The 16,752-nt window shown below is 39.0% G+C and overlaps 1 protein-coding gene across 1 annotated transcript in view; it reads right to left on the bottom strand.

Moving 5' to 3' along the window:
• SPIDR (scaffold protein involved in DNA repair) overlaps window positions 1-16,752 on the bottom strand; it is a 205,297-nt gene that overhangs the window by 137,920 nt on the left and 50,625 nt on the right. Inside the window, exons 6-7 of the mRNA XM_063326835.1 lie at window positions 12,659-12,915; window positions 1,053-1,153 (exon numbers count right to left, since the gene is read on the bottom strand). Of these exons, the coding sequence (XP_063182905.1) occupies window positions 1,053-1,153; window positions 12,659-12,915 (358 nt within the window). The remainder of the gene's footprint in view (window positions 1-1,052; window positions 1,154-12,658; window positions 12,916-16,752) is intronic.

The following is a 16,752-nucleotide window of genomic DNA, read 5'->3' as shown; positions in this document are numbered from 1 at the left end:
GCAGAAAATGGTTTAGAGTGCCTTAAAGAGATGAGTCTGTTTAGTTTATGAAAATTGTAAGGCAGCATGATTTTGCTATGCAAGTGCCAGAGAGGAAAAATGCCACATACTGAAGAGCTTTTTAATCTAATGGAGAAAGGCTTTACAAGAAACAAAAGACGGGAACTGAAGCCAGACAAACTGAGATTTGGAAGAAAACACACTTTTAAAAATTTGGGAGTGGAATTAAGGACAAACTCTCAAGGCAAGTGATAGATTCCCTCATCCGCATGTTTTCAAATTAAGACCAGAGGATTTTCTGAAAAATAAACGGAAGTTAATATGTGCTCAGAAACAAGCAGTCGGCTTAATAGAGCAAAAATGCTTGAAATTTTGTAGCCTACAGTCACACACAAGTTGATAAAAAAACCTAACCATTTCTTTACACTTAAAATTTATGAATGCATTATCTCTCAAGAATACTACTGAAAGGTGGTGTTTTCAGTCACTTGTAACTAATTTGCATAACTATCACTCCTTTTTAAGTGAAGTGCTCACTGCAGTCATGCTTCACACCCATTTCACGGTTGTGTTCTATTTGTTCATATTTGCTGTCATCCACAATTTCAGCACTTATCGATGAATACAGCTGACTTCAAATCAAAGAAAAATGAACAAAGAAAGAGGAAAAGGTGGTTAGAAAGAAACAACAAGAACCAAAAAACCATCTGCACACCCAGAAATTAAACTTAGAATTCTCCTACAGCCTGCTGGAAACGCCATTTCCCCGGGTGACGCTGGAAATCAGAGAGCTGTGAAGAGTCTAGAGTCTAGACTATTTAAAACAAGTTCTGTACCACTTCCATTCCAACACTTTGACGACTGAGACATTATAAACCATCATATTTAGCTGAAATGCGATATGAGCTCAGAAGACAATCAAGAGAGCATTAATCCCAAGTCAGGCAACAAACACAGAGAATATAAACTTCAGTTGTACCCCTATGTGGGCCATATATATACACATATATATACAGACTTTCACACAGCAGTATATGTATAATGCTTCTTACCTGAGGGGATTTTAGCATCTGAAATACACTGATGCCTCCAAAAGCTAATGGCAGATCTTTCTCTGTTCTGCAGTCGACATAACCTCTCAGCTAGCCCGCCCCTGCAGAGAATAAAGGAATGCTCAGTTTTGCCAAGTGACAAGCCATAGGACAGATGGAATATGTATGCTTTGACCCTTAGAGACAGAAATATACAGTAAAACTACATTCTGCAGGTTAGCTCTCCTAATTTTGATTTTCCAATGGATATACTCCCAATAAAACACACACTGACAGTCAATACACACACTAAAACACTTTCATTATCTGCATTTCCAAAATTTTCACATTTTCAGCCCTGTCTTCAACACAAGGACTGTAATGAAATGTTCCCGACTTTTCTTTGCACTTATGCACATATACACATAGATACTACAGAAAAGTGTGAATTCAAAACAAAGCAGTATAACCACCAGTTATAACAGGTTAAGGTGGTTTTTTTTTTCCTCACAGATTTGTTTGTCTGTTGGCAAGGAGTGATCACAAAAATATTCTTTTACCCATACTTGACCCTATGATTCATTTCACAAGCTGGGTCAAGTGTGCAGTTTCAGTGGTATGAACACTCTCCAAGATGGAATTAATTTAGCATTCCCAAGGTGAGGAGCAGAGGAGTGGCATCTAGCACAAATACATTTAAGGTAACACTAAAGCAATTTCTACCCGTGGATTCAAAACCAGAAGACAGAATATCTCACTTTAAGAACAATAAGATGAATGTGCTGGAAACTATCTTTGGACTACTACAACGAGCGTTGGGCTACTATGGGAGTACTTGAGCATTTTTCTTTGGCTTCAGAGAAGTTATTTGCATAAAAACCTACTTCATTCTTTCTTTATAGTTTAAGTTTTTCCACAAGTACTATCCAGTATATCAATAAAGATTTCTACTAAGGTGAAATACATCCTTGGGTAAAACTGGCTTAGGAATAAACAGAGATAAGATACAACCACCTTATGATTATTTGTACACATAAATAGATTTTTTTTTTGTTTTTAGAAAAAAAAAAAGCCAAATAGCTTGGTAAAGCTCACATTGTAAATGTGAAACTGGGAGGACTCAGACCTGTGGAAACCAAGAAGGAGCTAAAATCATAACCATTACAAGAATTATTAGATGGCATGGCTAAACATCTTAGTAGTAAAGATTACAGAACGAATGCTCTGAAATACAAGAGACACATTTGACCCAGAATGATCCACAAAAATTTTGTAGTTTACATTACTGCAATCTCTTCTATGGCTGGTGAGGTTCAGGTTGCTTGGTTGCAGAATATAAAATATAACCAAGAATGCATTTATGAGAGGTTCTCAGCTGCTTATTAGAATGTTTTTATTATAATGTCTGTTTTATACATTGTGAAATAGGAAAATACAATTCAAGGACATGCCATGCACAAAAGGAATTTCTATGGCTAGAGAGAGTTGGTAGATTATGGTTTGTTTCTTTTAAAAGGCAGAAACAAAGAAATTTAAATACCACCCCAAACCCAGGAGGATCAACCCCCTTTTTAGCTCAAACATGTAAAACAAAAAAAAAGGTGCTTTCCATTATATATTCTAACAGATTTGTTGACAATGGCATTTGGAAACTACTAGTTCCTTCTCATACAGAACAGGTACCCACACTGTTGAAAACTCTTGTGTATGTGCTTTGAGATACTGTGAACTACACAGAGTCACTCATGGCTGCGCAGATGAGAGATAAGACAGAGTTACACAGAGCTTACACAAAGCACAGCATGGTATTAAGCAGGTGCCAGCTTCAGCGTAAGAACCAACTCCATGTTTTGAAAAAAGCTAAAAGGTTAAAATTACTACTATTTTATTCCCAATTGCACATCTGTGGATTGTTAAATACCTAATGAACTTTTATATTCAGTCTTTGCTAGTTAACTGTGTTTACTGGGACTAACAGTCATTTTTTGGCATAGACTCTATCATATGGAGGTAACTTTTTGCTCATTTTGGAAACACAAGGTAGAGATGAATAATATTCACTTTTCACTGCGCACACGTTATCCCTCTGGAAAATCCCCTAGCTTTCCTGGCTTTTCAGACTGCAGAAACTGTTCGGCTTCATTTTGCCAGATATGAGAGGTTTTGTTGGCATCAAGGGTGGAGACTGGATTATACAGTAGCAGGTCTTGGTTAATCTGTAGTCTGTATTTATTTATGCATCTAGCTGCTTCGAGAAGCTTAGAAAAAGATATTCAGTTCCCTCTTTTGAACAGATCTAGCCCTTATGATCCATTTAATTGTCCTTTGTAACAAACCCAACATCTAGGGTGTGGGTGTGTGTGTATATATATATATGTATAAAATTAGCAATTATATTTTGATTACTAATGTGTGATTTCTGTAATCAAGGGAACTGACAAACTGTATTTAAATAACAAAAACTGTAATTTGAGATACATACTTTACTGACCAGCACTTCAAACTTGCCCTAAAAATGTTTTAATATGAACAAATCGAACGCATTTGGCAAATTGTTAGTGCAAAGGCTATTCTGTGAAGCCAAACTGCTCAGATATAATCTCCACTGCCCACAACATTTTTGTTCTTAATCATGAAAGTTTCAGTACAACTATTTTGCTCCTTTAAATCCCTGAAGGCGGACAGATTTAACAAGCAGAAATCCATGTCCTATTTCCGTACTAAATCTGAGCTTGTTGAAATACTGTATTTAAAACAACACATTGCCTTTACTCTCCATGTCCAACAATATCCACATGAAAGACAGCTTTGATGACCATAAGAAATCTCAGCATCTAGTACAAAAGCTCAGTTTTTGGTGGTTGCCCCTTTCCACAAACTTCAACAGCAAGACTGAAGAGTTTTGTGCCACCATCTGACAAGTATCACAAAAGGTAACACTGAGCCCAATCTGTTACTCCCAGGCTGCTGGTCCCTAGCTTCCAACTCCAATGAGGCTAATAGGGGGAAAAAAAAAAAAAAAAAAAAAAAAAAGAAAGACTGAGTAGGCTGTGTTTTGAAAAGTCATTTTCAATCCTTCTGAAGTGCCGAAGATCTCTCTGTGTTTGTTTATCAAGGTTTTCATTCAGCAGGGCACTTACCAAAAATAACCCCACATTCATCCAAGTTTACTCCTTTCCAGATTTCGTTTGAATTTAAGCACAGTAAACACTTAAGCATCTCATTATTGAGTTGTCTCCTCATACACACTACACTCAGGACTCCATGTATTTCAAAACACTGTAGGTTACACAAATATATATCCCCATCTCAGGACTGGGCAATTTCCCTCCTCCTCTCTTCAAAGCAAGGACAGAACTCTCATGTTTCCAAGTTAACTGGTGAAGTAACTGACTTCTGCAACACTCCATGGGCTACTTGCTAAAGAATTAAAAAGGACCCCTAAGCATGCTGGCATTTAATTTGTCAACACTGCAAACCCATCAGCTATTATCAGCTAGTTTACAACTTGCAAAATAATAAGCACCACTGAATGCTGACGGTGGCTACCAAGTGCTCCTTTAGTGTACAAAATAACACGGGTACATATGAAAGACATGATTAAAGAAAATGTTGGCTACACAAATGCAAGTCTCCTCTACAGAGGCCCACATCCTCTCCAGCGTAGAAGAGAAGCTGTTGACTTCATGAAGCAACAAGGGAACAGAAAGAGTAATTTTAGCTCTGCAGATCAGCCCCACTCAAGCTCTGACTCAACAACTAGATTTATAAACTTTCACCTTGGATGAACCACCATTACCACGATCGCTGGCGTTGTTCTGTTTGTTAAAAGTGGGCTACTTTTCTGGAATCAAAGCATAACACAATTGCTTTTCCTATGTGCTAGAACAAGCAAAGACCAAAGGAGACAGCAGTAATTTTAAGTCCCTATAAAACTTGTCAAATAATTATACTCTGCTACACATTCTGGGGTCTTTCCCTTGGAAAGGAATCACTGTTTCTCCTAACCCACAATTTCCATATCAAATCAACAGCATCTGAGGTACATACCTAAAATGAAAGGAAAATGGAAGATCTGTACTGTAACACAAATTATACTTTCTAACACACAGCTATGAAGGGCCAGTTCCATCTGCAACACAAAAATATAGAGAAAAGACCTTCCACATTTATTTGAAAAAAAAAAAAAAAAACAAAACGAAACTGAGTGGACAGGCAATGCAGTGATTTAGTAAACTGCACTGGATGCTGGATTTTCCTGCTCACCAGTTACTCACATTTCAACAGTCTGATCTATTGTAGCCATCCAGAGAGGTTTTTCTACACTAGTCAAATCAACAAGGCAGGCACACTGAAAGCCTCTTCTAGAGTATTACAGATTCAAAGATTTGGAGCCTCTCTTAAAAGGGTTCAATAAACCAAAATTCTTTTCGAGTCCATATAGTCTCTCACCACTCTTTTTTCAATCGTTCCACAAAGGAGGTTGCCTCCATAAAACATATGTGGAACAAAGATACCATTTTCATGAGTGCCCATAGCACAGCAAGAGCCAGAGGTATCTTTCAGCAGCTGCATTAGACAAAAGTGGCCATCTAGAGAATTTACAGTGTCTTCAGCTGTAAATTCCACACAGCATACACCATAGACATCCTCAATACCACCTTTAACAATTAAAGTTTGCAAGTAGTGTCTGGACACTATAATACAATTACTCCTGCAAATCAAAAATAGTTCTTTGTCATAGACACCAAAGCTTCATCATTCTTGTGTAGTGAGGTATGGTTTCCAGGTCCTAGTTGCCTCCTACAGTGCAGAGGAAGAGACATAAGAGGGATTACAGTCGTAACTGCTGAGAAAAGGGTGGGTGAGCACTTTCTACATCCCATATGGCCTTCAATGAAAGATTTTAAGTAAAACTTTATAGGCGGTTGATTTTCCCATGCCTCTACTTAGCCAAGTTATCTCACACAAAAAATTTGAAATAATTTAGGAACATCTTTGGAAATAGGTAAGCTTTTGCGGCCTGCTCCTTTCAGACTTTTCAAAACATTGATCGCTCCTTCTTACTAGCCACTGAAAAAAAAAAAACCAATCCACAGTTGAAAAGTTTACCACAGCACTCTGGCTCTTCAGACTCCTTAACATAAAAAAATAATTTCAGATTATCCTACAGCAGAGGTTCTCAGCGCAAGTAAGACAATTTAATAATGAGAGTCTTCCCAGAAATAAGTTATCCCTTTTTCGGCCTGTATAAAAAAAAAAAAAAAAGGAAAAAAAAAAATCAAATGCCAGACTCATATGCACGATTTATCATAGTTAAAAGGAAGACTCTGTAGGAACCAGTTTTAACGGGGGAACAGCCACACCCCACAAGATAAGGGAAGCACCTCCCCTTCAGTTCTGAAGATTTGCCCGAGCGGAGATCTTCCATAGAAAAGCACGCTCCATAGTTAAACAAACCAAAGACAGCAAAATGACTTCTCTCTGATGGGGAACAACCGTACCCTGCTAAGCCGTTCCAATCAGTAAAATACATTACACATGAAACTGGAGAAATCTGTCATTTTAAGGAAAGTGAGAGGTCTTTTACTAAATGCGGGGATTTTTCCTGTGAACACCAAACATATGGCACAGTAAAACCATCCACACTTCCTAAAAAGAAAAGACATTTTAACTTTCAGTAAGTGCAAAATAATTTGACCATGTATATTGCTAGTGATTACAAGTGGTATATCTGTAGGGCAACCATGATATTCTTCAGTTATATTCTCCTAATCCAACAAGAAAAGGAATCCAACGAGCACGGAAAATTTAATCCAGTAGTTAACAGCAGCATAAGAACACGGTGGTCAAAGGGCTAGTCTATTGCTGTTACGCCCTCATGCTACTTGTGGATGCATGTAGGAAAAAACAGACCCAACTTCAGAGTAAAAGCCTGCTTCATTTGTGCCAGCTCCTTCCTCCCTTGGCAATTTCCTTTATTTTCAGGACCTCAGTTGGCCTCATGTGACAACCGGGTTTCATTTTACTGCACATAGTACCAGGACATTCTGTAACTTTCTCCTCTTTTGATAACAAAAGTTAACTTTAGCAGATCAGATCTCTAAGCGGTCTGCACACAAGTAGATGTAAGATGATTAAGCAGAATTTCCTGAGATTTTATTTTAAACTAAAAATGGCCACTCACATATTAAAAAAAAAAAAAAAAAACAAAGCCAAAAAAACCCAAAAAAACCCCAAAAAGCTAAAGCAGCTATTCTTCACAACTAAAAGCTCTTGCAACATGACAGATTTAGAAGTAGGGTTAACATTATATAACTCAAGACACCCATTTCCTGCACTGAAACACAGGCTTTTCTTTTCCTTTTTTTTTTTCTGATGGAAATAAAATATTACTAGAAAAAGCAAACAATTCATAAAACCTTTAAGAAAGGTTTACTTGTACACAAGAAAAGCTGAGTGTGTGCATTTTGAGTGTTCTTCTTTATAAATACTGAATGAATGCAGTTACTGGTTTAACTTATGTAACAAACTTTGAAACTTCCAATATACTTCATTCCTCCCTTCTCTCACAGGGGTACTTTGAGACTTGGAACTGGTGCAGTTTAGACATTTCACCCCGTAGCATCAACATGAATTCCAGATCGAAAAAGAAGAGCTTCCTGAAAACTGTTATTTGCAGTATATACTCTCTCCCCTCAGGTTTGCAAATCACTTGCGTTATTTTCCCACGTAGTGTTGACTCAAGCTGAGAAACTGAAACTTTGTGGTGAATAAAAGGGTAGGAACATCTAAACCCAACACCTCTTGACCTGATCACCAAGGCAATTCACCTCAGTATCAACTGCCACTATCAGCACTTCCTTATCAACTCTCTTAGCAAGCTCATGGGTGCAGTCCAACGCTCTCAGGATACCTGGGAAAATTATACTACTCCCACTCCATCCATCACCAATTTTGTTTAAATAAAAGAAGACAGCTACACAAGATGGCATATAAACCCAATGTTTAAGGTGGGAACGTCCAGAAGCAGTGGTATTGATGGCTGTGAATGAAAGAGATGATACTTTGCTACTAGCATGGGAGACTGGCACCTCCTACAGCACCGCCCTTTGGGTTGCTTCAGAACCTGCCCAGGACCACCACCAACCCTGAATGACAAACGCCACCATGCAGACTACCTGCCCTCCCCTGTGGACTGCGGTAGAAAAGAACAATTTTTACTTAGAACAATTTTGAAAACAAAAACTAACGTTACAGGGGATACATGAAGACATGAAGAATTTGGCAAAACGGCAGAGAATAAACCAGCCAGTAGGCATGGTGGGGGAGGAATTGCTTCCGTCACACCTTTCTTGTCTGAAGATGCTAATCACTTTCCAAACCCCCCCTTAATTCCTAACAGAGGAGGATTGTAACACACCCCTTCAAATTTCACTCATCATAAGCAACCCTGTATATTGTGCACGTTCTTCTGGGGACATAGATGGGCTTCTCATTTTACTTCCACTCAAAGGTGTTGAATTTACACTCAAATTTCTAACGCTAGCATCAGCAGAATTTATTTTAATCATCCATAATCAGCTTACTTCTGAAGATTTCTGTCATGGTTTCGGCTGGGATGGAGTTAACTTTCTTGCTTGCAGCTGGTATAGTGCTATGTTTTGGATTCGGTATGAGAGCTGTGTTGACAGTGCACTGAGGTTTTTGCTGTTGCTAAGCAGTCAAGGCCTTTTCTGCTCCTCACACCACCACACCAGCGAGTAGGCTGGGAATGCACAAAAAGTTAGGAGCAGAAACAGCCAGGACAGCTGACCCCAACTGCCAAAGGGATATTCCATGCCGTATGGCATCACGCTCAATGTATAAAGCTGGGGGAAGAAGGAGGAAGTGGGGGGGATATTTGGAGTGATGGCATTTGTCATCCCAAGTAATCGTTACATGTGACGGAGCCCTGCTTTCCTGGACATGGCTGAACATCTGCTTGCTGATACGAAGCAGCAAATGGATTCCTTGTTTTGCTCTGTTTACATGCACGGCTTTTGCTCTACCTATTAAACCCACCTACCATCTCAACCCACAAGGTTTTTTTCCCTCACTTTTACTCTTCTGATTCTCTCCCCTGTACCAACTGGGGGGAGGGAACGAGCAGCTGCATGGTCCTAGTTGCTGGATGGGATTAAACCATGACAGGTTACATCTTGATTTTTGTAGTATATGTCAATTACATCTGTAATAGGATCAAATAAACAATACTATTTCCTCCCATCCAGGCAATTACCCATTTCCATTTTAGCACTGAGAGGATTCCAGGAGGAGAGGACAGTAGAAAAGAATTAATTTGAATTTTTACACAGATTGTTACAGCTCTTTTATTTGGCTTTTTATTTGGTTTTGGTTGGGGTTTGGGAGGGGGAGAATCTTAGGGGGGTCTCTTTGAGGTTATGTACAAAAACGTAGCCGTGGAGGGACTGGGAGCACAGCTGCAATCGGGTAATGCAAATATAAATGCAGATTGCAGCATGCCTAAAGAATCTGTAAGAGAATGTTACATATGGTATAAGATATTTTTCAGAAAATATAAGCTAAAATAGTTTGAAAAGATTCTCTCCACTTTTGGTGATAGCTTTAGTCATCTCAAACAGCAAAGAGAGCTGAAAATAGAAATAATGTCTGTTTTCTTAAAAGTGGAAACAAAACCATAGGAGGCCTATTCTACCTACATCAGGACCTTTCCATGGAGTAAGCATACTTAATACTGGATTTGGAGTAGAACCTCTCGCACAGGAATTCACGTGGGAGGACGGCAGCTCTGCCATCTGCACCATCTCTGTTTAACCCATGCTTCCCTAGGCAACACTCTGAAAAAAGAGAGCCTTTTCTTCTCTGGAAAAAGAGAGCCTGGCTAAGCAGAGGCTCTCGGCTCTCTTCTACCTACTGCGCAGTTTCAAATGGTCCGAGTGGGAGCCTGTGGGACAGATCCAGCTTGCAGGATGATTTTCCCTGCTCACTGCTTTTTCTGCTGTGGCTTTGATCTGCAGCAGAGGTGGAAAGGCAGGAGAAAGGACAAGATAACAACTGCTATTTAAGTTTTAGCTATATAACCAGAAAGAAGACATTGTCACTTCATCAATCAAGAAGCCGACAAACATTGCCTCAAACTGGCCTTCAATTCACATCACTGAAACCTGAGCTTTCCTATCGAGAATGCAGACTCTTATATCCACTGTTAGCACACCAATGAAATGGGAATGGGATGGAAAAGGATGGGAGAGATGTGTAATGAATGGCCTGAACAGGAAGAGTGAAAAGATGACAATCACCTGGACAAGCAAAATAACTACATAAACAAAACTCATAACTGAGGAATTTCCTGCCTGCTTCCTTGTTCCCAAAGGAACCCAAGGTGGAACCACAGAATGGAAGAGTGAAAAACTGCAAGCTCTGCTTCTCTGGCGACTCCAGACAGATTACATTCTATATCACTGTGGTTGGTTTGTTTTTCTTTGCTTCTTTGTTTGTTTTTAAAGCTATTTATTCTCTTACACATTTGTTTCAGAGTATCTTTGCTGTAAAATATATTTTTGCACTGAGATTGTTGATAGTAGAGGTCATCAAATGAAGCTCGTAGGTGCGGATTCAAGTCATGTTTAAGCTACAGAAATCCTTACCCTGGGATGTTATTGCAGCGGCCAAATGTTATGGTTTCAGAAAACAACTGGGCAAACTCATGAAAAGACAAACCCACTGACAGTAACAAACAGGTCCTGAGCAGTAAACTGCTGAAAGCTGGAAGTGCATCTGGGCAAAATACCACAATATGCTTCTCCTGTTCTTATTATCTTCACACATACTTGCTTTTGGCCACTAACAGGCATTTTTGGGGGTTACAGCTTTGGTCTGACCTAGTACAGTTGTGTGTTATGTTTTTAAAGTAACAAGAAATAAAGCTTGATTGCATAAGCAGAGCACTTTTAAGTACAGAGATCCTCAGTAATTAGGACTTTCAAATATATTCCCTTAGTCGGCATTTTGAAATAGCCAAGAACATTTTTAGAGAAAAATAAGGCATGGCATTTTAACCGAAGTGAACATTGGTTAAATGTTCACCAATTCACCAAAGTGAATTAATTGATTGATTGATTACTGTACATAGAATCAGCTGTAAAAAAAGGTAAGAAAGAATGACAATGTTAAAAATACAATAGATATCTATAGCAGCACCATTTGTAATTGTAGTCTCCATGCCTTGAGGAACATCTTCACAAATATACCATTTAAGTTAAAGCAACTTTCGTTGATTCAATATAGGAAGTGACCATTTCTGCACTGTAATTAGCTAGAGACATAGTTACTTGTAAACATCAGGCTTCCACTGCTCAGGCTCCGGCTGTTTTCTTTCAGCAGCTAGGTATCTTTTTAATGTATTTAATTTAGTCACAGAGATTTACATTTCAGATTAACAAATACATCCCACCTTTGCCTAAATATCGCTCTGTCCTGTGCTATTCACCACTATTGCTCATCCACCCCTTTCCTACAGTATTTTGGATAATTTTACCCTGACAGATCTGGAGAGAAACAAACAAACAAAAAAATCAGAGCTACAGCATTTTTGCAGGCTATCTGGAGAGGCACAAAGCAATGAAATGATTACAAGCTAAAACAGAAGTATGTCTACTCACACATCTGTAAGGTACTGTGAAGCATTATTAGAAGTGCAAAAACTGTATCTATTTGCGCACAGGAGTTCAAGATTGAGAGCTTTCACCACAGATATTAAAAATTAACTGAGTTCTTTCTTGCCTTGTTTGCTTGTCTAAAGATAAATTACATTCTTTAAGTTTTTGGAATTTGCATCTCTAAAATGCTTATCCTTGTGTCCTGGTTTCAGCTGGGACAGTTAGTTTTCTTTCTAGTAGTTGCTCTGTTTTGGATTTCGTATGAGAATGGTGCTGATAACACATATTGTTTTAGTTGTTGCTAAGTGATGTTTACATTAGTCAAGGACTTTTTCAGCTTCCCCTAGAAGCCGAGAGGTAGCACAGGCAGGACAAGCTGGCCAAAGGAATATTCCATACCATAGAGGTCATGCTCAGTATATAAATGGGGGCTGGCCGGGGGCAGGAATTCGCAATAGTTGCTTAGGATGGGCTGGGTAATTGATCATCAAGTGATGAGAGTGACTTGTGTTGTATTACTTTATTTTGTATAGTCTTTTACCGTTATTATTACTATTATCACTATTATTATTACTTTCCTCTTGTGTTACTGTTCTATTAAACTGTCTTTATCTCAATAAAGACAATCTTTATCTCAAGATTATCTCAATATTTCAATATTGAGATATCTTCAATATCTTCAATTATCTCAATGATTATCTCAATAATCTCAATCTTTATCTTTATCTCAAAGTTGGGGGTGTTTTTGCCCCCTCCTTTTCTCCCTACTCTACTGGGGGTGGTGGGAGGGAGTGAGCACAGGGCTGCATGATCCTAGTTGCTGGCTGGGGTTAAACCACGACACTTCGAAATGCATTCCTACTCTTCTGTAAGTATTCTTTTACTTACAATTTAAAAAAAAACAAAAACAAACAACCATTTTCCGAAGGCAGACAGTGCATTTACCTCAGTAGCTTCCTCTTCTTTGCGGACTCAGTGGGGGCTCGGGGGGCCTTGCCCACCTGCTTCCCAGGGGTGCGGAGAAGGGCCTGCGCAGACCTCAACCACTCGCTGGCTGGTCGTGCTGTAACATCCCCTGTGTCTGCTCCTGACCTCGACCATAATGTCTTAGTGGATCCTGGAGTAGTGGTTGCCAGGCCCATCTCTCCTTCTCCCACGCTGTCGTTATCAGATGAATACTCAGAAATTTCTGTTGAAGTTGTCTAAACAAATAAAACCAAAAGCTATTTAAACAGAATGCTAATAAGATAGTACAGGTTTATGTAGGCAGTTATTTATGTTCCCTAGTAATCCATAAATTGAATGTCAATTTATTGATTAATATAACTTGGACAACTTCACTGTAAATGCACATTAATCTTTTGTAAGCGAACATGAACTCCTGAACATAAGGACCATCTCTTGAGGGACAATTGGGATGAGTAAGATTTATTTTTTCAAACAACCAGACTTGGAGAATTTATCAAAACAGTAAGCCAAACTTACCTCTATCAGGAGAAGTTTACAGATAGGTGTCAGGATTAAAGCAAGTTTTCAGGAAAGCAGAAAGAGGCTAATGAGTGACAGGGATTGTGACCAGCAGGAGAGCTGAGAGAGGAGCTTTGACATTGGGATTCAAGCAAGTAGGAAGGATGGCTTCCGTAGTCTGAATGGAGGGAAGAAATGTGTGCCTCTACTGAGAGCTCGTAGCTGGCAAAAAGTATGACACCTTTTGTTAAAACAAGATTTGGACCTCTAAAGCTGGCCTTCACCCATGTCCCGCAGGCCTATGGTTTCCCATGAAGGTTTCAGAAGTTAAGCATAAGCTATCAGGTCGCATCCAGGTAGCTCCAGGGAGGACCGATCACTGGTCAGCAGCCAGGGCTGCGAGCAAGCTGGAGTTCAGACTCATAAAACCTTGCTGGAGCTCTTCTCCCAGAAACTCACAGGCCACACTGAACTCCTCCCACCAAAGGAGGGATGAGAGTAGAGTATGAGACGGCCCAAAAACAAGCCTGCAAAGAAAAGTGGAAGACTGAGGAGAGGGCTGGCAAGGAAAATTCACCTGCTTTGGCTCAGCTTGTTTTACTCTCTTCTAGGGCTCCCGCACAAGCAGGGCAAGGCAGCTGTGTTGGCACCTAAGGTGAGCTCTGCACAGCTTTTATGTATACTATGCTCTCTTGACCCAGTATTTCTTAAAGTACTGAGTAATAAGTAAAAATACTGGGAAAGTGGCATTTTACCTAGTACAGAATGAAATGATCGAAAACTCTAAAATAGGCATAAGACTAAGAAACGTGAGCTGGGCTCAGTCTTCAGGAGCTAGTTGTTAAAAAACCAACACTGCAAGTTCTGGTGGGGTGAGCGGTCCCATCACTGGGACGACCAGCACTAGGCCAGCTCAAGGAGGCTCGCACAAAACTATTCTGTTGAAGCAGCAAGTTAAGTAACTCAGCCTGATCCTTTAAAGAACCAAAACCCAAGGCAAAACTTTAGGTTCGCATTGTCAATGGGGAACTGGAAAACCCCAAAGACTGACTTTGCTCCAGATCATGCTGCCTGGATCACGGAATAGGTCCTGAAAGAAATCCGCCTGTTCCTCTGGTCTAATGCAGTAAGCAGTTCTCCACACAGGTTGTCTGAAAACTAGCTCAGATAGACTTTACAGATAAAAGAGAAAAGAGAGGGAAATCACTGCATTCACTAATGTTGTTATGCATGTTATAATCAGTGCGATCATCTGAAACCAACATTTCTCGACTGTGTGTAAAAATGAGTTTAGCTGTTGCCAGTTCTTTAATACATTCTTCACGTAAGTGATGAGACACTGCGTTCATGTTCTGAGAGCTTACCTAAGTATTCTGGAAATTGAAAGGGCCTTTTAAAGTTATCCAGAGAAGGAGAATAGCTAAAAGAATGTAATTAATATCAGCCCGTCTTAAACACAACACAGTCAACATTCGTCCCTTGGCAACAATGTTTCTCTGAAAACAAACTCCTTCCACATTGGAAAAGAACCAGAAATAAAAGGTTTCAAACAGTACGAAAGCAGTAAGCAAGCACTTCATTCTTAAAACACCATTCCAATGCACACTTTTGCTTTAGGAAAGCTTTAATTTTGCTTAAATTGCTGTGATATCCACTGCACCAAAAAAAAAAAAAAAAAAGGATGCAAACCTTAAGTTCTTTGAGCAAGTAAAATGCAAATGAGGAAAGCCCTTGGGATGTGCTTCAAGTTAGGCACGTTTTAATCCCACTGACTGTTGTAAGAGTTAAGAAGCTTTCCTAAGTAAAGGTTGTCTAATAAATCATTTAATTCTTCTGCTAATATTTATTATTGTATACTTGTTTAGACTTAACTTCCCCAAGGAAACCGTACTTTGGGTTTTTTGTTTTTGGTTTGTTTGCTTGTTAGCGTTTTGTGTTTGGTTTTTTTTTAATTGGTCAGTTGGAAATTTTTCTTAAAAGAGGAAGCTATAAAAATGGAGAAGAAAAACAAAGAACAAAACCTCAACCTTCTGATTCCGTATATTATTTAACTGTAGCCACGGTCAGAAATACAGTCTGACGAGAAAAATATTTTAAAAATATACAAACATGATTTTTCAAGTATCCAGTAAACAAGCCGGCATGTCTACCAACATTATGGTGGTGGACAGCTGGTAAAAAAAAAAAAATCATTTGATTTCTTAGGTTCACTTTAAAACAATCATTGATAAATAGTGAAGAAATTATCAATTTTTTATCAATTTTTTATCAATTGGTTTATCAATTACCAATATCTTAAACATAATGAAGCTGAATTTTCAAGAGGGCTTTTTTTAAAAAAATAATGTCCACAGTAATATCACTAAGAGTTTCTGAAGAGTGCCATTGCTAAGCACAGAAAAGTGTCAAATTAAAAGTTGTTGACTTTTCCACATTGCTTATTATTTCAAAATACAGTCATTTTTGGTTCTGGTGGCTGAAGGTACATTGCTCCCCACCACATGCAAACTCTGTTTCCCCACCTCAATCCCTTCCTTCGACCCGAGCCCAATCTAATCATCCCCATCCTGAGGTTTTCCATGACTGTTTCCCATATATCCCAATCACTCCAAATACTTGGTAGTAGACTGTTCACTAGGATTTACCTATCACTTCCAATGATGGCCTTGCCACAACATTCTCTTTTATATCATGCTAACCACTCTTCCATGTGCAAGGGCTGAGTTGAAAAAAAGCAGGAGCTGACCTCAATCTCTCTCACTAACACAACAAACATGGCTCATTTTGTTCACTTTTAGAATAAATAGATTTGGTCCATGACTGGTTTCATTTGAATGGTTCTAAATGCTCCCCTTTCATGGCTCTTTCTTTTAAGAAATAAATGACTTTAGTATAAATGCACAGAATACTGGCATTTTTTCTGATAAGATTTGGCTACGGGAAAACAGCAAAGTCAACGAATACTGTAGCTGCGCATCCAGGACCCTATATTTTTAAAGATAAGCACGTTTAAGTCAAAATGCATCAAAAAAGAGGTCGCAAGGTGAATTAATTTATGATGTATTTTTGATAGCACTCACCAGCACTAGCTAATGTACACGATCGTACAAATGTAAAAATAGAAACCAGAATGAGTTAAACAGTTAAGATTGCTAAAGAATATAGGACTACCTGTGTCAATTTAAGTTCATTAAAAAAAAACCAAAAAAATCACCAAAAAAACCACCACTGAAATGGTGAAGTCCTGGGCCAAATTGTTCAAAACCAAAACTCTTGACTTCAGTGAAATGAAGAGAGCATTCCATAAGCACGCAGATTTTGCACACAGGCAGCACAGAAGATACCATACTATTCCTTCTGTGACGGAGCACTCCCTCCCTCACCCTCAAGAGATTTGCTTCAGCTGCCAGTTGCCTTCAATACCTTGTGAGTTCTCTGGGAGTACCTTCGCAATCTGCACAGCATTTGCCTCCAAAAGGTCTGAAAAAATTACCTTTTCACTTCAATAATGATGGAAGCAACAAATATCTGTATTTGACCACTTCAATAAGCACTCAATATTCTTATCAATA

This window comes from Chroicocephalus ridibundus, chromosome 2 (genome assembly GCF_963924245.1).
Source record: "Chroicocephalus ridibundus chromosome 2, bChrRid1.1, whole genome shotgun sequence".
In the NCBI taxonomy this organism is placed as follows: domain Eukaryota; kingdom Metazoa; phylum Chordata; class Aves; order Charadriiformes; family Laridae; genus Chroicocephalus; species Chroicocephalus ridibundus.
Note: the sequence above shows the minus strand (reverse complement) of the source record. Positions and strands in the feature narration are given on the sequence as shown.